Source organism: Anser anser, assembly GCF_964211835.1.
Source record: "Anser anser genome assembly, chromosome: 20".
In the NCBI taxonomy this organism is placed as follows: domain Eukaryota; kingdom Metazoa; phylum Chordata; class Aves; order Anseriformes; family Anatidae; genus Anser; species Anser anser.
This window is the reverse complement of record NC_139741.1, coordinates 8,947,869-8,971,639: the sequence shown is the minus strand read 5'-3', so window position 1 is coordinate 8,971,639 and position 23,771 is coordinate 8,947,869. Positions and strand designations below refer to the sequence as shown.

Here is a 23,771-nt window from a genome sequence, read left to right as displayed (position 1 = left end):
CTATCCTGCCAAGTACTGGAGAAAATGATGTTGCCTTTTTGAAAGTAGAATTTTAAGCTATTTTTGAGTCTGAATTAGTAGTAACTTACCTAGGTGTTTCTTTGGCTCTAGGAAAGGCCTGTATGGAAATAAAGGGAAAAACAAACAAACAAAACACATAGCTTTAGCAAGGACATCAATATTTACAGCAGAGTATAAAATTAAAAAGGCGACACTTCTGCTTACGCAAAACAGGCTGCAAAGTATTTAATTAAAAAATGAACGCAAATTTAAGTACAATAACTTAATGGCCAAACTAAAAAGAGGAGGCAGCAAATAACCTTTTGATGATAAATGAGATCCCTGACTTGTTTTCCAAAATCCACTTCAGGGTTGAAACATCATAATTTGCTGGATGCTTAAATGCAAGTCCTTCAGGCAGGCCCTGCACTACCACAGCAGACTGGTCTCTCTGAATCTTCTCGTATGGCACAGGTACTACTGTTGACTTTCCTAAAGCTTTACCTAAAAATAAAATGAGATTGTTACAAGGTCAGAAGGGTGCAAGTTAGCAAAAGGACCTGTGCCTCATAAAACCCACTACTTTGGAGAGGACCGGAGAGAAAACAAGATGCAGATGCAAATCTCTGCATGAAACCAAGTACTGCATGCACCAACATTCACTGGAAACCACTGAGGTACAGAGGCTTTCTTAAAACAAAACTAAAGGGGCTGTACTGTGCAATAATCCAAAATCATATCCTGCAAAACATTAAAAAAACCAAACCACTATCCAACGTATGTGTACACTTTGGAATCAGCTAGTAAAAATGAGGCTTATTATCTTAACAGCAGTACAGATGAAAGTTTAAGACTGTACAGTACCTGCTTCCCAACTGGAATAAAAATTTAGAAATCCAGAACAGGTATTTTGAAGACTTTAAAGCACCCACCATAGCAAAAGCAGAAGAAGTCCTCCACAGACTTTCTGAGAGCTTCCAGTTCCACCATATCCACTGTCAACCTGTTTACAGGTGGTATAGTCTTTGTTTTCTGCAGCTCTGCAGCCCTCTCCTCTTCCGTAACACCTAGAGTTTATTTATACAAATGAGACAAAATAAAATAGTAAGTTACTGAAAAAAACCAGTACCAAGTCTCTCCGGTTTAGACTGCAGACACTTCAGAGTGATTCCTGCTGGGAAGCTGTAAGAACTTCTTCACCTTAGAGCCAAATGCACTTACCTATGCACACAGGCAATGGGTAAATTTAAACTTACACCAAAATGATTTTATTTTCCCTACAACCTTTGTAAATATCACCCTCTGTGGTATAAGAATGATTTAGAGACACAACCGAGTAGGCCTTTTTTGGAATGAAGATGTAGAAAACATTACAAATCCCAGGAGAGTGTAATACAGTAGAAATAAAAGGCAAAAATGCCAAGAAAAAAAGGACTGATAGTCACCAAGGAAAATTTAAGATGTCTGCGTGGAGTCTCACAGCTCTCTAGCACCATGCTTGATGTCTCATTCAGCAGCTGTGTTATAACCTGTTTTGTTTATGCTGTTATGTGCTTAACTGGATCTTTTATAGGAGGGATCTGGCTTTTGACACAAGAGCTCCTGTGCAGCGCAGCTCTTCCACCTGCTACAAGACATCTAAGCACATCTCTTACTGCTGGATGGGAGGAGCTGCAAACAAGCTGCCACCAACAGAACAGATAAAAAGGAGATTTCAGTCCTGAACCTTGTTCCGTTTTCTGAGGAAGTCATTGCAAAAGGAGCAGGAGAATAACAACTCTTTGATCTTAAACAGAAGCGATCTGTTTTAGGCTGCAGCCTCCCCTTCTTATCGCTGGGTGCTTGCAATGTTTTACCGAGAATCACCCAGCAAAAAGAGGGGGAAACAACACACAGATTCTGTGATGAAAGAGAAAGGGAGGAAGATCTATGTCCCTACATGCAACAGACACAGATCTATGTTCCTACGTGCAATCAACGCTGAAACTGCATCATGATTTCACCGTGAGCAAGGACGTGAAGCGCTGGGACCTGCACCACCAGCCCTGCTCGCAGTCATCTGGTGAACAGGGCCAAACAAACAGCGCTTTGAACTGAGCATAAACGGTTGTGAAATGAACTGGGAACACTTCCACGGTAAAAATGCATTTGTCACCTTGAAAACTCATTTCTTCGTTTAAAAAAGAATCGATTCCTTCCTGTACAGGCCAGATCCTGTGCCCTGGAAACCCATCCCCATGGGACACCGAGCAGCAGCTCAGCACTTCGGGCCCAACTTTTGCCTTCTCTGAGACGCGACAGGGCCCAGCGTAACAAAAATAATGCGGGAGTAGAATATTATTATTCACCCATAACACAAGGGCTTAATTAACAACAGTTTATAAGGTTTGCCTGTGGACTAAGGGATTAAAGGTCTTAGTTTCCATGCAGCATGGCTTTTTGGCTTTTTTCACATAACGACTGATCCACTGAAATGCCTCCGTTGTCAGTAGCTCTTTAAAGTGCACTCACACCTTCAAAAAATAATAAGCAAAACAAAAATGACAACGCTGCTCACATTCCCATTAAAATTAAAAAGAAAAAGAAAGACAAACTTTCATCAGGTCTCAAAAGACAGCAAGTTTTAGAAACCCGCTAGCCGCTTGCCTCCTCCTGGCAGTTGGCAGCGCTGGCAGGGGCACCTCCGCAGGCCAGAGGCTGCACAAGCTAAAAGGCTCTGCAGCCCTTACCAAAATCCCCAGGGCACAAAGGAGGTTTCGGGCTAGATTTGGGAGAGGGGATGCCTGGAACAGGACTTGGAAGGGAAGATGGATGGGCCAGCTATATTTGTAAGGTAAATGGCTCCGTAAGGGTGGGGAAGGACATACAGTGGAAGAATTTTATTCTTCCCAGCTGGGAGCATACAATGGGATTAGTCACGTTACTCAGCAGGACTACACTGATTCAAGCACGGTAATCCTCATTTTGCACTGAGCATCTGCACGTGGCTGAGTGCCTCTTATCTCCTTGCATTACCCAGGTGTTTGTTACACGGAACAACCCTCCCTACCCTCCCTCTCACCTGCCCAGCCTGCCACAGGGCTGGCAAAGCCAGCACCCAAGCAGCATGCAGCTGTCTCCACCCTCATAAGGAAAATATATAATATTTATTTATTTTAAGCGCTGAATAGGCTGTTTTGAAAGAAAAGCCCTCCTTTTTTTTGTGACAGAGCAACAAACAATATTCTAAACGATAAAATCTCAATTTGTAATTTTTTTTTTTTGCTACTGGGAGCTGATGGAGCTTAACACTTCTCCAGCAAAGGGGCCATCAGCCCTATGGTATGTAAGGCATCTTGTAACGGCAGGAGGGTTTTAATCCCTCAAGTACAGAAAACCAGGAAATGGCTGTAAGAAGATGAATGTCATCCACCTGCAGACAGCCCGAGAGGCAACTTAAGGCCAACCACTGCCTTGTAATGACACTCAGGGACGTGTATTTTAGTGGTGGTGCTGAAGGAAAATTGTATTTTATTGGAAAATTGTGCTCCAAAAGTAACTGCAAACAAGCAAAGGGAAAGCACGTATATGTAGCTAAAAGCATTTTGCTTCCTTTCATCCACCCTGTTCGTCTGTGAGCTTTTTAAACCCAGCCAGTTCTACAGTTCAGGAAATTGGACAATAACCTCAAATTAAAGAAAAATCATTTTATGTTTATCAAAGGATCGCTTCAACCACACGAAAAGCAGATCACCTGAGGCAGAATTTAGGAGCCAGGGAATATGAAAGAGATCAGCTATCTACAGTGACTTCGTTTGTTTGCATCTAGAGGCAACAAGATGGGTGGTCTCCAAAGTGTGGCTGCACTTTTAGCAGCTTTTTCTTTTTTTTAAAATTATTTTGTTTTAGAGAAAAAGAGTAGTTACTAGCTTCATAAGCTTTAACTGGCTAGCCAGAAAGAAGCATGAAAGGCTTCTGCCAATCACCCCAGCCCTAATAAGGATGCAAAAGAGGCCAGCCAAGTGCTGAACAAACCCAGTAAACCAGCACAGAGCTCAGGGCTGGCTAGGGCATGGCTACAGCCGAAGGTGGGGGAAAGAAAAGGTGTCCGGGCTGCCTGCGATCTTTTAAAACAAAAATACATTTTCGAACCTTTTAAGATAATTAGACACAAGTTATTTTTATTTTCAGAATTTGGGAAAAGGCATGAACTATTTTTTAAATTGAGGGAAACTGCCAGTAATGTAAAGCTTAGTAAAAACAGTAATCCCTAGTACTATGGAGGGAAGGGGGGAGGCTACAAAGGAGATAATCAGAAAATGCAGAGCTGGCCAGGACAGGCACTCATCCTCTTCAGGTAAAGCCCTTCTGCCAACATGGGCAGTTGGGGGGAAATAGGAAGAGAAGGAGAACCACAAAGGAGAAAAGTAAAACAGTAAAGCTGGCCACAATGCAAAGCTAAAAAGGTATGAGGACTGGTTCCATGCCTTTCACAAAAACCTGGATTATTAACGCAGAGTTCAGCTAATGAACACACCAACGTTTAGGAGATGTGCAGCATGGGACAGCTCAAGAATTACATTACGTGTGTTTCAAAAAGGTTAGACAGAAGGGGACTGTGAGCCAAACCATTTAAGTGATCTGAAATGCAGGCAGCAGTGGCAAAATGGCAGCTCTCAGTAAGACGGGACGATTACTTTGGGTTTTATTGTCACCCAACAGTTGCAGTTACAAGCAGTAAGTGCTAGGGGAATGTTATCTTTAAATAAACTAATCTGTTAGCGCGTGATTTATTGTGAATAAACTGATCAAGTCTTCAGAGTTGGATGCTCTAACTCACAGCTACAATCTGAAAATCCAAAACAAAGTGATTGAAACAAGTCTCTAAAAAAGCTCTTCGGGATGCCAAGAATGAACGCAGTTCTGCTAGTTTATCAAGTGGTTACAACTGCAACTCCCCCAAATAACAGGGGCAGGGGTGAAAGAGTATGATGTAAAAACTTAAGAGACTGGGAAAGCAGAAGCCCAGAGTGCTGGAAGTAGCCAAGATGCCTGCAGGAAGGCATCTCACCTTCCTAGGAGGAACATACAAGGTTTCATGCTTTTTAATCAAAAATGAAAAGGAGACCGTAGCATGTAACCTTTAGCAATCAGGACACTCCGTGTATCGTGTTCACACCCTTGGGAGACAGGGACCCCAGAACTAAACCACAGTGCTAACGTTTTACAATCATACAGAGGCCTCCCTGGGCACAAAGCAAAAGCGCATCTTAGCAGAGAGCTGCACAGAGCAGGAAAAGGAAATACACAAGAGGAAGCGAGCGGTTATCATGCCCACACCTCTCAAGCAAAAGGATTATGAAACCATTCCCTAATTACCACCAAGCAGAGCCAGTTTGGCAAAACACCACTAAGAAAGCATAATGCATAAAGGCATGACGCAACCTGGCTCACAGAGCACGAAGCGGACGGGAGCACTCACGTGGTCCCCTCCACGAGCACGGAAACGAGGTCTCAGCTCCAAGGTGGCAGCCCCGCAGGAGCAAATCCGGTATCGTTAACCAGCACCATTGCGGTTGGGCTGGGAAATGGGGACAGGCTACAGCCAGCGTGGCCAGGAGCAGCTGTCAGTCTCCTCCCTTCTCGCAATTTGCAAAGTGGAAATTATTCCAAGTCAGCTGCTGAGGAAAAATAAAGGGGGGGGGGGATGGAAAACTCAAGGACACAACCAAGAGCCGCAAATGAATGAGCTCCCATTAAGACTGACTGGGAATTGCCTGTTCCAGCAGATATCCGAGCAGAATAAGCATTCAGCAGAGGTTGTTTTGAAGAGGCCACTCCCAAATTGCTGAAATGAAATCTGGCATGAAAAAAAAGAGGTCAAGCGCTACAGAGGTGTAAAACAGCTCTAGTGGGGTAGTAGGAAACATCCTGATAAGTGCAGCCTTAAATTTCTATCCTTTTCTGCTGCTGTGCTTTCTTTGAAGCATACTAGAAAAGGCAAGAACCCTAGTAGACCCAGCCCCAAAACCTGCATTTCCAATAGGTAACAGATGAGGGATGGCATGCGTGCAGCTCCCCAAGTGTTTTGTCAGGATTAATCCTCAGCCCGGCTCTTACTGTTTTTCTTTTACTTACTCTTTAAGCCTACGATTTAATGATTCTTTTCTCTTCCAAAATATTCTGTAGCTTCAGGAGCAGCAAAAGCCAGGGAAGTCTCAGCTGACCACAGAATAGCTTAGGGCCAAAGAAAACAACTGTGGGAAACCAGTTCCCCCACTGGGCGCATCACCATCAAAAAAGAACTGGTATTTTTACATTAGCTGCATTAGTGTCAAGGGATTAGCCTCTGAGCAACACAGAAATGTCAGCCAGTTACAGCATGCTATTTCCACTATTTGCCCTGGCACACAGATGATTATCCTTTAGATTTTATAACAGGTATGATCATTAGCAGTTAGAGCCACTAATAATCTCTACTGTTAGAGGAATGCTGAAAAAATGTATTAGGCTCTTTGCATACACGTCAGGGGATCCAGTCTCTACTGCAAACATTTTGCTTCGTGGCTGAAAAGCCAACCGTCCCATTTAGAGACCATTTCTGAATTCACACAGGCACGACAAGCAAGAAATACATATCCTAACAGAACATAACCAGGGGTAATCACAACGGTAAGGAAGACACAGGTCAGCTGTATTCACACGTGGTTTCCATCGTTGCTGGAGCACCCAGATGGAGAACCACAGAAGGACTGTGCCCAGCCTGACAGCATTACACAAACCCAGCAGCAAGCTGCAGGACCAGAGACAACCTCGGTAGGTTTCATTAAAGATCTGTAAGCACAGGGCTAAAATTAACCCAGAGCTACCGAGTTAATAAACATTCACGCTGCCGTAGCTTGGCTCCCACCCGTCATCTCCTAAACACAAGCGCTGTGTGTGCTGTCCTCAGCTCCGCAGTATCATCAGTCTGTTCAGCACTGCTTACACTGAAGGTACGTATCGATGCACAGATTGGATCAAACATGTAACTAGCTTCATCATCAGAAACTGAAAGACAGCAGCAAAGCACGCCAGTCGGAGCTTTAGCATGTTCGAGTCTTTTATTTATACCAGTATCCCACACACTTCACTGTCCTTGGTTAAAAAAATGAAGTCGTGATTTTTTACGCCATGCTTTTTGAATATCAGCTACAAAGGAAAAAAAACAACAAAGTTCAAGACAAAAATACGGATTTATGAGCTATTTAGATGCCTACAGGTAGATGGCAAGGAAACTTTCAAAAGCACTACTCCAGACTTTTTAAGCAGCTATGTTGCTTTGTAAATCTGGCTCTTTTGCTAGCATTGCCTTTTTTTATTGCCATTATTGGAAGTAATTGCAATGACTGTGATATAATGAACAATATTGACATGTTTTAAACCTCAATTGCAAGTATTGACTATTGTCTTTCATACAATGCTTATAGCTTGAAAAGAGAAGAGTAGCCAGGCAATTTGGAGTACTTGTGCCTCTTGTCACTACGAAACAGTGGACGACAAATAACAACAGGCAAACGAATGGCAGAAGGAAGCTGCTGCATCCCAAACAGTGGGACTCGGGGCTGTACTGTCCACCTGCAGTTTCCACGGGACATGACTTCAGCCAGTGCCACAGAATCCTCCGTAGGAAAGTCCTCGCGCAGAGAGCAGCTACGGAGCCCCTACTCCCTGCTGCTGAGGTCTCTTGAAGGGAGCAGTGCCACCAGTTGTGACAAAAGCGTACCTGGAGCATTAAGATCACCTTCCGGCTGTCCAGGATCTTGGCACTGCGTCCGTGATAGCATGACACTGGCCCAAGCCCTGGTGAAGCGCACTCTGCTCACTGAGCACTGCCTCTCTGCTGCGGGTATCACAGCTAGAGACACACGGCAGCCTCCTGGAGCACCTGAATAACTTTGTCCCGGGTGATTTAATTTGAACACTGAATATAGGGGCAAACTATGTCTGTCACTCAGAACAAACAGCAAGAGTAGAATTTCTAGAGAAGAAGCCCTACAAACAGATCGGGAAAGCAAGTAAAGAGAAGAGGAAGAACTGAGACATGAGTCGCAATACTTTTACTCTCCGGTGTCCAGTACAGACAGCACCCAGCCTAGCGAACTTAAAGGGATGCAGCATGCAGAGACAGAGGTGAGCTGTACCTCTTGGGCAGAGCTAGGAAGACATTGCCTGGAACACAAGGTCAGGGCGGTAACAGGTTTGCTTTAATGCTGCACAGGAATCTCCAGCCTGTGGGGATGAACAGCTAGGGATGACATAGACCGATGCTCTCCGGTGTAGCCGTGATGTACAAACCGACTACTCGCAGTCCAGCTTTGCACATCCATCCCTGAAGACCGAAAGATTGCTCTACAGCATTTTCGTGCATTAGCCGCCTTCTTAGACACAGATAAAAAGCTCATGCTCTGTAGAGGGGAGATCCTGCACAGTGAACAGCAGCTTCTGTAGAAGCCAAACCCTCAAATTACGGCAGGCACTGCATGCCTGAAACTGCAGCTACAGGATAGGAAGCCAGCAGCTTCTACTACAAGAACCCCGACATGGTGTAACTTCAGCCAGGTGTGCTTAATTCTCCTTGGACTACAGGGGCAAGTTACCACATAGCCCAGGTATGCGAATTTCAGTTATTCAGATGGAAATCACAGCAGGCCCCTTAAGTCCAACAGTTGACAATCCAGTTGAAGACTTGCCAGTTTTATTTAAAAAAACGAAACAAAAAACCATTAAGGTCTAGCTTTCCACGGTTCTGTTAGTTTACTTCCCCCCCCGACACGCTTTAAACTTCTGGTGTTTTAAATTAGTTATAAAGTCAAAGCAGTAAGAGAGCACAATGTCAGAAAATTCCCTGGAAAACCTAACGCATTCCATTCACTCAGAGACTGCAGATTCAATGAGACAGGTGCCACAGATCTTCAAGTGGGTCCACAATAGCCTAACTTACGGGACAAGTCATTTTACTTGCCCGGAGAAGGTGATGGGTATCCAAGAGGGAACAGTAATCCACATACCACAGATAGTGGTGAGCAAAAGCTGAGCAATCTTTCTTGCAAGGTCTTTGGAGCACCGTGGGGCATTCGTTCATCACGAGCAGGATAAACAGCTGTGCCCACTAAAAACATTCAGATTCTGATCGTTCTTGAAGCTACAAGGAGCTCTTGCAACCTGTGGCTAGATGGACACAGAGGTACAGGTGAGGAGAGTGGCTAGGCCAAAGCCTCCGGCAGGACCCGAAGCAGAACTCTGGCCCACACCAGATGCGTTAAGATCACAGCACGGAATCGTGGGGTCACCAGGAAGAAAAACCAAGGCTCCTGAGAATAACGGACTTCTCATTCAGGATGAGCAATCCACAGGTGCGAGATGGCCCCACCTCAGGCAAGTGAGCCAAAAGGGAGCCAAAGCCCTAGCACCAAAGGAGGAAAAGCAGCATGATGGGGAGAGCTGACAGAAAGCTGCAGACCTAGCAGGCCTATGCTTCCATGCACCCTACGTACCAACAGAGCAACGGCCGGTACCAGTGGTATGCTAGCAGAGGCCGCTGGGACTCCTGGCGAACAACCAGCTCCTTGGCAGGTGGGATGGATCACACAGCGCTTTGTTGTTTCTTTCCAAGTGCAGAGCAGATGACCAAAAAGGTGTTTGAGTCAACAAGCTCTTCTCAAAGTCCGCTCTGACGGGCGAACACGACCCAGGGACGAGCTGAGGCCTCTTCTGCTCCCCCCTCCTTTTGTTTTTTAACCCCCCACCAGCTTCATTTGAATGAGAATGAATTCCACAGAGCCGGTGCCAAACCTTGACCAAGCCTCGAGGGAAGTTGCCAAGATGACAAAGATGAACACAGGAAGGGAGCAGCACTCCTGAGGCGCCCCAGGCTTCTGTTCAGGATGGCTGATAACCCAGAGCTCCAAGCAATCAGGCATTTCATCTCGCCATAGGCCGTGCAAAACACTTCAGCAGGGAATAACAACTAGAACAAAGAGGTACTGCTAGGGCAAGAGGTGTATGAGCTTGAGTACCCATGCTTGTCCAGATTCTGTACGAGCAGGCACTCCAGGAATATCTCCTTTTTATGCACAACAAACTTACACTGGCTTAGAATAACTGACACCGCAGGTTACCCAGGTTAGGCATACAAGCACATACAGTTCTACATTAGGAGGCACAACTGAAACATCTGATTTCACTGAAACACAGGGTTTACAGCCATCTTAATTAAGCACAGTTTGGAAGAGTACAATCTGACCCCATTTTAAATAACTAATGCCTCGTGTCTGGTTCTTCAACATTTAGTACACGACATATACTAAGATTAAAGGAAGCACTGCTATAGTCTGTTTCTAACACATGTTCTTAAGGTAACAAGGTACACGAGGTATGCATGGGGTTTCCTCCTTCCCCTGCCACTAAGCATTAGGGAATCCATGTGGATGAAAGTCTCTGTGAATGACAGCCACAGGAAACCAAACTCCAGCTCTTCTGCTCAATGAACCGCTGTTTTTTAGCCAGTCCCAGACTGCTGGAGAATGCTGATGCTGCTTCCTTCACAACCCTCATACGTCTCTCAGTTTAGCCCACTACGTTATACTCATTACCAAAAAGTACACAGCAGGTTTGAAGGCTCATCCTTCCAAATTCTGAAAACTCTTCGTATTTACACGAACTACACAAAGGAGCTATGGGAAAAGTGGAAATGAAGCAGTTCTGAGATGCACACACTGGCTTGCCACAGAAGAGAAGTCAGACATAGCTTAGTAACTACACCTGCTTCCATACTTAAGCAGAAAGAGCCAGACAAGTCGATACCAAGTCCTTGGAACATGTGTTGCTGACAATATTGAGAATGACATCACAGCTGAAATTATACAGGTTTAACTTTAACAGCAACCTAAAAAACCTCTTGGAAGCCTTTATATTAATCACAAAAGAACAAGGGCACCACTATAGCTTATTAGAAGAACACACAGAACCACAGCCTTCCTGGATTTTTCTGAAAAAAAACAAACAAAAAAAAATACAATTGAAACCATCATCATCTATTGCTAAATTTCATATTTAACTGAAGAAACAAAGGTGTGAGGGGAAACTCACACTGTAGAACTGTTGCCTCCACAGTTTTATGTCTTAGACCAACCAATCCTATGCTATAAACTTCATGAGGTCTTCAAAGTTGTGAAAGGGGGTGATGGAACCAGCATCACCAGGAATATGTAATGCTACTATTCCTAAAAACTGGTGTTTTGAAGTCAGGTTTTCTGGAATTATCAATACTTTTGTCAACAGGAGAACACCATCTCCCTCACTGAGATCCCCAGGAACTATGGGGGACTTGCACTTAAAACCACAAACGCAATGACCGAGGTTTGGTTGGCTTTATTGACACAGATTTAGCCCATGATGTTCGGGGTGAGCATAACAAACACACTGTTTTCAAAGTGGATGTTGTTTAATCTTGACTACCTGACAGTATAAACACGCTGCACAAGTATGAATATCTTGTAACTGGAATAAAGCAAAGGATCAGGATTATCAAACTTACGTAAGATTTAAATAAACACATGCACCTCTGTAGAAACCACAGCTGGTACAGCCACACGAGCACGGATGAGCAGGCAGTGCTCCTCGTGGTACAGAACCAGAAATACAGATCTAGCCAGAGAGATCAAGCATCAGAACCCAGTTACTCCTCTACCAGATGTGCACAGCATGCTGAGTCCCCAGCACTGCAGGGCCTACAGTACTGCTGTACTGGCGATAAAACAAAGTATCTGAAATCTCAGGGAAACCCTTTGAAAACAAAAAACAGGTGAAAAAACTGAACTTCCCTCCGTTACTCAGCTAAAAGTTTTCATAAATACCAGTATGAGACTGCTAACCCTGCAAAAATGGCAAACAAAAAGGAATGGATTTATCTTATCTTTGATCCCTCAGTGAGGTCCTAATTCTGCATTTTCATATCAGTTCATATCTTTATTACAGTCCAACATTACAGCAACTTTCCTTAGAGTAAGTATACTTATGCCCACAGAAAGTCACTGTCCAAGTGAGTGTGACCGCTGCAAATCCAGCGCTCCAGCAAAAACGAATGAATTCTTCAGACAAACCCTTCAGGAGCGTTTTTAGCTAGCAGCAAAAGCATTTTTAGGAGTAAATGTTTCTGTTACAGATTAAAGATAGTTGCTTTGCAAGCAGTATTTAATTAGTCAAGCCAGAACATTTTACAGCTGTTGTTTTTAAATTCCCTCACAGACTGATTCTTCTTTCATATCCTGCTCTCGACCTGCATTGTCTCCCTTCCCTTAGGCAGATAAAGGTACCGTGTTATTGATTAAGCAGTGCCCATCAACAACACTTTGCTAAACGAGCACAAACAATCCCCAAAGAGTCACTGAAACTTTCAAAGTGAACTAGTGAACTCAAAATATTGCCCTGTACACAATGGAACATGTTTTATAAACAAAAGTTCCACCGTTTCACTATAAAAATGAAATTAATCAAAAAACACCCTCCCACAGATGTAAAGAACAAAAGTAATGCAGACGTAATTTTATGCATCTATACTATAGTGACTTATAGTGATACAAGAAAGGTATGTAAATTTTTTGCCAAAAATTCACATCTGCTTTAGAGAAACAAAGTGATCTGAAGAACAGGGAACATTCAAGTAGACTGAAACAGTCCCTGACCTTTTCTGTGCCCTGACTAACCTTCACGAGAGGGGAAAAAACACCTACCTAGTGGAGAGGGATACAAAGGAAAACTAGCACGAACTACAAAATACAGAAAATTTTGTAAGGCTGGATAGCACTTCCTATTTTTCGCTAGTTTGTCATATATCTAAAAAAAAAAAAGTCAGTCACAGCTGAAATAACACTGAAGACCGCTGTCACTGATGACTTTTTAGGATCTGGTTTTGCCCCAGCCAACAGTTGTAAGATGCAGCCATGACATACAGAACTTTGCTCTCAAAAGAGATTAGTATCATGCAATAAACATTAAGAAGCTTGTGAAATGCAAAGATACAACGTTGAAACTTACAGTATTTAACAAAATCCTTCTGAAAATCTTTCCTAGAGTTGACAAAGGCTCTTCCTCTCTCAGTTCCAACTACAAACACGTCTGTTTCATATACAGCAATACAGGCCACTTCTGCCTTGGACTTGGCAAGTTCTTTGCACTGTAAAAAGAAAAAACAAAAATGTTTATAATAATAAAGCATAGTCAACAGAACGTATGTGGAATCATTTAAAACAGTTATTATTTCTGCTGCCAGCATTCACATCTCAGAAGATGCTGCAAGTAACATCACATCAACCACCAGCAAAGGATAATTTATACATTTGGAGTACTTTTCACGCGGAATCTGAAAAGCACTGTAGATACATCAGTGCAATTAGCTTAATCTAGACCCAGAGATTGCACTGTTTCTAATTAAAATGATTTACTCTCTCTCTCGGAAATTATTACTTCACCACTAAACAATCATATTGTCTTATACCAACTCCAGCTTTCAGCAGAGCGTACAGGAGTCTCGTTCTTTCACAGCACACTTAACGCAAGTTGTGCTGTTCTAGTTGCAAGCAGGAAGGCTGCCCACAGTCTTTGTCCTGCTGGCGGTGCTCTGGCTCAGGTGGATTCCTCCAGAGGAAGGGAAAGATCACACCCTCCCTGCACACGTGTAGGTGTGTGCTGCTGGGAGAAACCGCTGGCAAGGAAGTTAGGAAACTTGCAGTGCAAGGATCCTGAGAAAGTTAGGGTAACCATCAAGAAGTGATCATAAAAAGTCAGCTTTTCCTAGGAACTCAGAGTTTGCTACACCCTAGAAAGCCACGGTAGTTGCTGCATGAGATGAAGTGGCAAAACCTTTAGGAGCTGATTATACCCCTTGGGAAAAGGGAGTTTGAAACCAATTCTCTTATACAGATCCCATTCAAAGTTTTATTGCTAAGAAGAAACAAGAAACACCACACAACAAAAAACAAGACGACTGCTAGCATGAACTTCCACAAGCAAGCAGAGCCACAGGAAGCTGGATAGCACACACTAAGGAACAGATATAACATTACACTCCAGCTCCCTGGGGGGAGGCAAGATATTGCTGTAAACTTGCACGTGCCAAGACAGAGCTGTGACACAGCTGCTCAGCTCGCCTACTAACCATTGACTCAAGTGCCGACATGAGGAACGTAACCACCATCCTGCTTTCAGAGGAGTCCTCATCGTGGATGGACGCTGCTGGGGCTGTAGCTTGGGCCATTCTCCTCCTATAAAATCAAACATAAAACCTGTTCAGATACACACAGCTGTGCAAGAAATCTAAGCCCTCCCTCATGAAAGAGAAGAAATACATTTATATATTCGAAAACCCAGAACCACCCCCATGAGCAAATATGCAGGTAAAGTAACAGGATCAAGTGTTCGCTCTTTTGTTCTTTTATACTTTCTGCTGTTTCATCCAAAGTGGAAGCTAAACATCTGAAAGTTAAAATGCTGTGCCATGCCTAGACCAAACACCCTTTGTGCCTAGAAAGACACGTATTAACCAATTGGACTGCTAGAGTTACAGACATGCTTAGAGAGAAAAATCAGTGTAAATTCAGTCAAATAGCCAGAGACGAAAAACATTGGAACTAATGGTGCGATAAAAGGAATGACAAGAAAACAGTTGTGGCACAGGTATTAGAACAACTCCCCTGTAACTTTCAGTACAAGTTCATCACCGTCTCACTCAAAACAACCCCCTGCCCCAAAATCACGGCCTCAAACTACAGTATTGGCAACCAGAACAGGACATTTTATTTGTGTATTCATCAGTTGCAGGATTAATGTCATAGCTAAGAAGTCCCAATTAAAGTGCTAAAATTAAAAACCAAATTTCAGGAGTGACAAAAAAAGGTTTAAACCTATTTTATGTACAGCAGTCAGGACTTTCAACTTAGTTGAGCAATAATCAGGACTTGGTTATGCTTTTGCTGGCAGAACTGTCTATAGACAGCAACGAATATATTGAGAAGGAAGTTTTGACAGCTGCTAAGAGCACGTTTTCCTGTTGGAATGGTGCAACCGCTGTTTACATGTACCTAATGCAATAAGCTGACATGCCTGCAGGAGGAGAGAACTCGCAGCGTGCAGCTCTGCTCGGCTCCGTGCACCTTGAGAAAAGCACCTAGAAGTCAAGGTGAGAAAAACGAGACATTTCAGAAGGGGCTGACAGCACCTTGCTGCTCCCGCAGAACCTGGGCTCGCAGCACAGCTCGGGTTCTCCACGGTGATGTGCGTGCTGTGAAGTGTGCAGGCATGTCAGGGCAGCACGAATAACAACCACCGCAGGCGATAATACGGGTACGCATTGGAAAAACGGCATCGAGCTGTTCCTTTGAGAGGACACAGAGCGCTTCAGAACAGCAATTAGGGGGTGGGGGACCCTGCAGCACCAACAGCACAAGGTAACAGCTTGGACTAGGTGATCTTGGAGGTCTCTTCCAGCCTAAATGATTCTGCGATCCCAGCAGGCATCCAGCAGCCCTCTGACTCTCCAGACCAGCCAGCGAGGCTTGAACAGCTTCACAGCTGGGGATACACTGCAGCCAGGTAACCTGCAGCTGTCTGAGGACGTCTGCAAGGAAAGAGAAATGCTGGCACCTCTCACGGCCCGGAGCTGGTAACAGGTCCTGCCTGAGGCAAGAGAGCTGAAATTGGGGACTGGACGCAAAGGAAGGCAACCGCTGATCACCCCGATGGCCAGAGGAGGCTGCCAGGAGCTGTGGGCAGGCCAGCGGGGCTGGGGATGTGGAGGCAGACGGGAATCGGCCGGCAGAGGAGGGGGAGCCGCTGAGGGATGGCCTAGGGACTGTCAGAAGTGAAAGGGAGACTGATGTGACATTAAAGTCTGTCTTCACGGAGTTTGGGATTCAACAGAGTTCCCAAGCTCACCTTCGGAACTCTTTGGGGTTAGCACATTAATAGGGTTTTGTACACCATGGTAGATTTTTGACGATATAGCAACGATCCGATATACCAGGTGAAGCAGAACACAAGTCTGCATCGCCCTTCTCCCACGCCAACCCGCAGCCTGACGCGGTTGTTCCGGTCCCTTTAACACCCCGTAAGCCAGCAGGGGCACGGACACGCACCCAGTTCCCTCCTGCATGCCCAACTCAGGCTGGGCACAACCAAGGACAAGCTCCTTCCCGCTGTGCACAGGCACCCGCTCCAGACGAGAGGCCAAAGAAGTTCCCGGGATCACCCCCAGGCCGCAGCCGCGCAGGGGGACGCTGATTACTGCGGTTACACGGAGCGGGCTGCGGTTCAGCACCCCGAACGAACCTGGCTGCGTTTCCGAGCTCGGATCCTCACGTCTCGTGGCACCCCGTGCAAACGCTCTGGGGTTGGTACTGAGCGAGGTGTTACACGTGTACGACACAGAAAGGCCAATTTAAACACCATTTGAGCAGCCGGAAGCTGGCTGCCCGAGCACTCCTATGTAATGCACCTATTAATCACATATTACTGGTCTGGAAGATTTTTTTTTAATATTGGTATAATTGCCCATAAATCCTTTGGCTTTATGGTGCCGAGATGAACCCCCTGTCCAAATCAAGGCCTGTAAAAACGAGCAAATCATTACAAAACACACTAGTAGAGTACCAAGGATGTAGCATTCAGCCATTCCTGCCCAATGAGAGGGTCACCGTGACACAGAGCAAATAAACCCATGTTTTCATTTCACCAGGAAAAAGACAGACTGAACCCAGTAGCTTTCAGGAAGCCAAACCAAACCAACACGCATCCCGCTCCACGTGCTTCCTGCTGGCTTCTACTTTTGAGAGCCAAAAATTAGGGATACTCAGGGCAAGAAAGAGCAAAACCACAAGCCAATTTCCATCTTCCCTGGGCTCACACAGAGGCACACGTGCCAATCTTGTTAAAGCCACCGGTAACGGATACTCTCTCTACTAGGTGCTTGCCAAACACACAGCAAACAAAAAAAAAAAGAGTTGAGCTTTATGAAGAAGAATTATTATTTAAGGATATAAAGAATATACACGGAGAATAATGGAAATATGAGCCCAAAATACATTTTTCTTAGAAGCAAAGCCTTAACAATAGGGAAGTGTTTTTACTTTTCACCAGACGTAATGCACACGGATATTCCCAAAGCAATCCATCTGTGTGTTGTCTGCTGCTCTCTGGAAAAGCAGCCGCGGAAGCCAAGCAGCCTCCCCTCCGTACCCCAGCAGGAGCACTGAAACAAACCCCGCTGCCCCGACGGGGAGGCACCGAACCCCAAAACACAGCTGGGCACGAGCCTGCTGAGCCCATCCTTACGCACGGCTGCCGAAGACCCGGGGCTCCCTTGGGGAAAGCAGCCCGGCTTCTGCTGCCTCACCGCGGGCCGCTTGATATTGAGAGAATTATTTCTAGTACAAGAGCACGCATTTCATTCCAGAGCTGGAACAAGAAGGAACACAAAGCATGCATTACAAATCTAACTGGAAGCCAGGCTGCTGCTTGGCTCTCGCCGATTTTATCCCTTGGCTTCTCTGCCTTGTGGGCCGAGGCGTCAGTGCAGCACGCTGACCTGCCCGGGAAGGGCAGGAGGCTCCGTCTCGTAACTGCACAGATTAATGCTCACAAGCTATTAAGTGCAAATGAATCTTGTTAAACAGAACTTGGCCCAAAAAAACCAAAAAAAACAATCTGATATTTTTCCCTACAATATGGTTCAGTGATCCTGTTTCAGAAGAAGTTAAGCCTGATATTTCCGAGATAACCTAGCAAAGAAACCACCAGGATGCAAGCTGCTGCCTCCCCTTTGCATGCAGCTTCCCAGGTGACATCCACCCTCGCTGCAGCACCCGTGGGTGAGAAGGTTCTCTGACCTATGCCAACCAGTTACGATGACCTCTTCTTCTTATGTCATTAAACATCTTAAAATTATACAGGTACTCTATAAGCAAGAGGTTTGGGTTAATTGCAGCCACTAGACCGCTCATCATGCGGACTGGAAACAACAAACAACAGAAGGGCAGCCAGGCTGCGCGACACCTCTCCCTTCAGGTACACCACTGGTCTTTGGAAGGAACTGTTTCCACCGGCCATAATCCAGCAGGAGCAGGAGGGAAGGATGTGGGCACCCCACACCCAGCAGGGTGCACCTGCTCGGGCTTACCACTCGCCTCTCCAGACAGAGGTTGGCTCCCTCGGAGGCACAGCCCTGGGGTCAGCAGGTAAAGAGCAGCATCAGGTAAATACACACGGTCAGCTCTTCGCTAACATTGAGCCCAGGCTATTAACTGCCCTAAAAATAAATAAATAAATAAATAAATCACTCTCAAGCAGAGCCTAGCAGCCTTAACGGGCCAGGGAGGCTCCACTCCCTGTTGCTTTTCCCCCCCAGCCTCTTATCTGGAGCAGCTGCGACAGGAAGAGCCTGCATGTGGTGGTTAAAATCACCCTTCTTACGCTCCTTCTGCTCACTAAAATTAAGTGTGCTTACCCCTCTGCCACGCTGCTGCCTGTCCTGGGGCACAGACACAGCCCCAGCACCGGCCAGTTCTGCCCAAGGAGCGGGCTTCTTGGTAAACCTGTGATCACCGTTCGCGCACGACACCATTCGGAGCTCAGCAACGCCGACCCACTGAGCACAGCAGCCGGGACACTCGCTGTCGCCATCTCAATCCGCCTCCCCCCACGGGGATTTAACCCACGGCAGCAGGACCGCTGGGACGCAGCGCCGGGGGCTTTGCACCCAGGCTCACCTTAAACCAGCCCCGCAGCACTGCTGGCGGCACCGCGTCCCGCTGCAGGTAATGGCACTGCTCAGAGTCACGCTGCTCAGAAATATCAGCTTGCTGGAAACCCACACGCTGCCCCAAATCCCTGCTGGGGCCTTCAGGGATTTAAGTTTTTGTCTCCCCTCCTCTGAGGCAGCAGAAGGGCAGAGAAATAGAGCCCCAAACAGTTCCCCGGGGGAAACACCGGGTGCTGAGCGCACCCAGCTCTCCAAGTGCCAGCAGCGTTTTGCTGGGGCTGGGATGGAGACGTGCTTCGTTACACAGCTCCAAACCCCCCCCCAAAACCACCAGGAATTAATTTCCACTTTTCTGGGTACTTTCATGACACCCAGCCACGCGTGATGGCGTTTTACCAGCCTGGGAGGCCGGCTGCCTCCGCTACTCGAGAGCCATTGAAAAATGAACCAACTCCAACACCGCGTACTTTAACTGCGCCTCTGATTCCTCTCATTCACAAGCCTGCAAAAAGATACTTAAACTTGATTTTCACCACTTCTGGAGATTCCGCTATAGACCAACATGTAACCGTGAAGTTTCAGACGAAACGAAGAAGCAGCACCTAACCCCGCTGCTCACAGGCAGGCATGTTACCGGATTTGGAGGTGTTAGGAAACCACAAACATCAGGCTCATTTCTGTATTAAAGCCAGGCCCAGGGAACAGTTATTTTGTCTTTAGGTATGCAATGTCCTACAGCAGCACCCAGGCGCCCGTGAATTACAGCTAAGCCACGTAAACACCATGAAATATTAATCACAGCAGGCCTGACCGTCTGATAATTCCTGTCTTTACCCATTTCACTGTATTTAGGAAACATGACGATGACGCTAAATAACTACTGCTTTAGCTCCCCGCGTCCACCAACACTAACACCACGTAACATCTGGGAAGTTAATTAGTCTGAACTCCAATGGCATCACAACAAAGGTGGTGCTGGCATGTTTTCTAGAGCGAGAAGCGGGTGTGCTCACTACAGCAGGCCGGCCCTTGGGACTTCTGTGGTGCACTGTAAACAGCCCCAAAATAATTTCAGGGCAAACCAAAAACCCCTTTAACTCCTGGGACTCCCACAAAGAGTTAACCAACACAACACACCCAGCCGGGCTTTAGCACCTTGTAAGGAACTGGAATTAGCTGAGAGCAGCAGTGAAGCTCACCGTCACACAGCAACAACCAGTCCCCTCCGCCTGGCCATCAGCTCCCCCTGCGTCTCCCCCTCACTCCTGTTACCGTATTTAACTGAACGCCGATTTCCGTGGGATTGATCACATTTGCCCTTCCCCTAAACAAAGCGCGTGTGTCAATGCTGTCGGAAATCTCTCCTCGCCTTGCTGACAGGGTCTGAGGCCAGGAATAAAGGCCAGTGCCACAAGGAAGAGCTCGGGCACGCCAGCAGCTTTCTGCCAGGTAAACCGGCAGCCTGTTACTGCGATGCGCAGGGGACAAACTCCTGTGCCATCTAACTTACTGAATAGATTCACTGATGTTTTTTATTAAGTGTTCTATGCACGTATTTTATTTTGGTGGCAGAGTTAAGTGCGGATGAGCGCAAACAGGTGTGTTAGAACAGCCTAAAGCTGCTCCTTATGGCAAGGTACTGACCCCAAGGTTTATACGTGTGGGCAGCAGCGCAGGCAGGTGATTAGAAAGGATCCTAGAATCATTACGGTTGGATCCACGATCCTCTGGTCCAACCACCCCCTACCACCAGTGTCACCCACCAAACCACGTCCCCACGCACCACGTCCAACCTTCCCTTGAACACCCCCAGGGACGGTGACTCCACCACCTCCCCGGGCAACCCGTCCCAGTGCCTGACTGCTCTCCCTGAGCACAAATGTCTCCTCATTCCCAACCTGAGGCCATTCCCCCTGACCCTTCCCAGCACAACCTGCGGCCATTTTCCCCTCCCCGAGCCCTACCACCAGGAGCCCCCCCTCATTTGCATGCCCCATCTCATTTGCATACCCCCGCCCCCTCCCTTCATTTGCATACCCCCCGCCCTCACCCAATCACCACCGCCCCTCGCGCAGCCCCGGCACGTGCGCGCCCCCCCGCCAGCCAATGGGTCCCCGGGGAGGGGGGGGGCAGGGCGCGGAGCTCCGCCCCCGCGAGCGGCGCTGAGGGGGGCGCTGAGGGGGGGGGAGGAAGAGGACGGGGAGGCCGCGGCCCCTCCCCAGCAGCGCCCGGTGCCCCCGCAGGCAGGGGGCGGCCTCTCCCCGCAGGGAGCCGCGGCACCACGGCCCCTCACATCCCCCCCCACACTGCCCCGAGCTCCCGGTCCCCTCACCGCTGCCGGCCTCGGGCAGTCCGCTCCTGCTGCCGGTCCCGGTCCCGGCCCCGCCGGCTGGAAGCGAGGAGGCCGAGGCCAGCGGGCGGTTGTCCCCGGAGGCGGCGGCGAGGCTCTGGCAGGGCCCGGCCCCGCGCGTCCCCCTCACGGTGTCGGGCTGAGCCCAGCGCCGCTCCGGGGGAGGGGAGCGGAGAAGGGGGGGCAGGTTTTTTTGTTCGACTTGCCCACGCTGCGCATGCGCAAGCCGCGCGGGGGCCGCTGAGAGTTGTAGTTTTTCTTCGTACGTGCCGCCCGTCACCACGCAGGGCGGTGGGCACGGCGGAGGACTACAGCTCCCGGCGTGCCCCGCGCGGGGGAGGGCCGGCCCGACCCCAGCGCCCACAGGGGGAGCGCGGCGCCGGCCGCTCGAGCGGGCAGCGCGGAGGGGTCTGGGGGGAAGATGGCGGGGGGGGGGGCCTGGTGCTGACGGCAGGGCCCGGCACCTCAGGTTCCCCCCGCCGTGCCTCAGCCCCGCTGTCAGCTTTTACCTCAAATTCTCCTAAATGCTGACGTTTTTGTTATGTTCTTCTAATAAATACGGCTGTCGCGTATATAAAGCTGGCAGCACTCTGGAAACGCTAACACTTTTCGTTGTGGTTGGTCACGAGCAGCCCCAAACACTCAGATTTTGGGATCTCACCAGCCCGCTATGGCTTCAGGCAGCACGCAGCGAGTCCGCCAGTGCCGACCCACAGCACACAGTGGCCGGAGGCGTTGTGGCTCGCGGTGGTTCCTTGCCAACGCTCTCAGGATTTACGGTGTGGGGAAGCGGACAGAAGCATGTGCAGCAGCCTGACAACAATAAAAAAAAATCACAACCCACAAGCAAACCACCCCTTTCATCACCACCTGAACCTAAACCAGAAGATTTTGCCCTGCGGCACTGGGGTGGTTCCTTTTTCAGCTCTTGTGCAGGGAAGGGCATAATCTCTGGCGAAGGACCGTAATCAGGAGGGCAGGAATAACTTCCTAAACTGCCACAACTATTTTCTGAGGGAATGCATCAGCTCTCTTTCCACTTGCAATGTCCTTATTAGAGGTAGCCATTACTCCAGGGTGAGCACATGCTAGCATCTCAGCCGTACCACACTACACACACAGCCCTGACCAGTGAGGAGACACGGGACTGTGGCTTGTTTGCTTTTGTGAAACGTTTACTTCACCCTGATGCTGGCAACTTTGCCCTGAAAGAGGGCAGAGTAACAGGGATCTGCTCAGCAGCCCAGCTGCAGGCAGTAACATACACCTGGGCACTGAGGTATTTTAGCTAGCGCAGGAGATTTTGACAGGTAACACCTCATTTCTTACAGATTTAGATATCCTAAGCGGTCCCTTCCAGCCTCAACTGCTCTCTGATTATGGGAGCAATAGCTGGCAGCTGCTGCCCGCCTGGCTCACTGGCTACCACTTGGCCCCTCATGGGAGTGGGAATTGGGTATTTCTCAGGGACAGGATCCTTCCCACTCCTCCATATCTCTCTGTACCACCTGACCCAGCCACATGAGCTGTGGGGCTGGGCACCCTTCAGGAAAAAAGGGATGCATAATGAGAATTGAGTCATGCTTTATTTGGAATAATGTTTACCCATTGTGGTTACAAGCCGACTAACTGAAAAATTAGTTCCTTAAGGCTTCTATATCCATCAGAGACATTCGCTGGATGTTGTAAATCAATGCTCAGAGTAGGAATATCTTGTGTGTTTTAGTAGCTACAGTAATTAACAACTGTAACTTATTACCATGGACCGCAAGAATCTCTCCATCAGTTCAGACCCTGGAAATCCAAGCAGCTTCCTTCTGAAAAAAGACACTGAACTCAACACACAGCCTCTGTGGATTTTTACCAGCAGGTTCCTGAATTGATAGTTATATAGAAACATCTGACCAGTTCATCTTGATATACTTTCCAGGCTTAAAATTCAAAGGCCAGTCTTCTGGCAGAAAATACTCTGGTCTAAATTCCTTGGTTTAAAGCATTTTGTATCACTTTGCTTCTCCCTCTACTAGTTAACCAGCTGAGCTTCAACTACAGATTGACCAAGAATTTCACACAGCAAGGCAAGAAAAACATTTCTCTTAAACAGGGCAGCCAGACTGTAAAAACAAACTGTTAGAAAAGAGAGGTAGAATCTAGAATTATTTTTATCATCGATGAAATAAAAAAAAATCCTATTTGAAGTTCATAGTCTCCTTCTGAAAACAAACTGAGGCCAATACATACAGTTTTTGTTTGATTGGTTGATTTTTTTAAGCTTACTCATTAGTTTTGGAAATTATTCTGTTTCATCCCCAGAAACATGCATTATTCTCTTTAACACTAAAAAGAGTTAGGCTGTCTTTATCAGCAGGCTTTGCTTCAACACATGCAGTGAGTTACAAATTTAACCTCCAGCTAGGCAGAGTGTAGGGGATTCCAGTCAGCTCACACTTCAGATTTCTATGGGTAAATCTAAATATTCCTGACAACTTACATCTTAACATCTAGCATCTGAGAGCAAAAACCTTTGTGTGTGCCTGTTGAAACTACTGAGTCCTTAAAACCTGGTGGAGGCGTGATGGCGAGCAGAAGCCAGCCCGATCCTTGCTGCTCCCCATAGAGCTGCTTCTCCAGGCAGACGCATTCTGCCCT

At 47.2% G+C, this 23,771-nt stretch overlaps 1 protein-coding gene across 11 annotated transcripts in view; it reads right to left on the bottom strand.

Annotated features, from left to right (window-relative positions):
* GTF2I (general transcription factor IIi) overlaps nucleotides 1–21,298 on the bottom strand; it is a 73,172-nt gene extending 51,874 nt beyond the window's left edge. For 7 of the 11 annotated variants that reach the window (XM_083806048.1, XM_083806053.1, XM_083806054.1 and 4 more), the window contains exons 1-6: nucleotides 21,105–21,285; nucleotides 14,177–14,282; nucleotides 13,057–13,195; nucleotides 933–1,067; nucleotides 321–504; nucleotides 90–118 (exon numbers count right to left, since the gene is read on the bottom strand). In XM_083806048.1, the coding sequence (XP_083662174.1) occupies nucleotides 90–118; nucleotides 321–504; nucleotides 933–1,067; nucleotides 13,057–13,195; nucleotides 14,177–14,275 (586 nt within the window). In that variant the 5' untranslated portion in view covers nucleotides 14,276–14,282; nucleotides 21,105–21,285. Of the gene's footprint in view, nucleotides 1–89; nucleotides 119–320; nucleotides 505–932; nucleotides 1,068–5,461; nucleotides 5,648–13,056; nucleotides 13,196–14,176; nucleotides 14,283–18,190; nucleotides 18,326–21,104 lie in introns of those variants that run through there. The other 4 variants (XM_083806055.1, XM_083806050.1, XM_083806049.1 and 1 more) reach the window with 3 other exon arrangements.
* Between the last annotated feature and the right edge of the window lie 2,473 nt (nucleotides 21,299–23,771).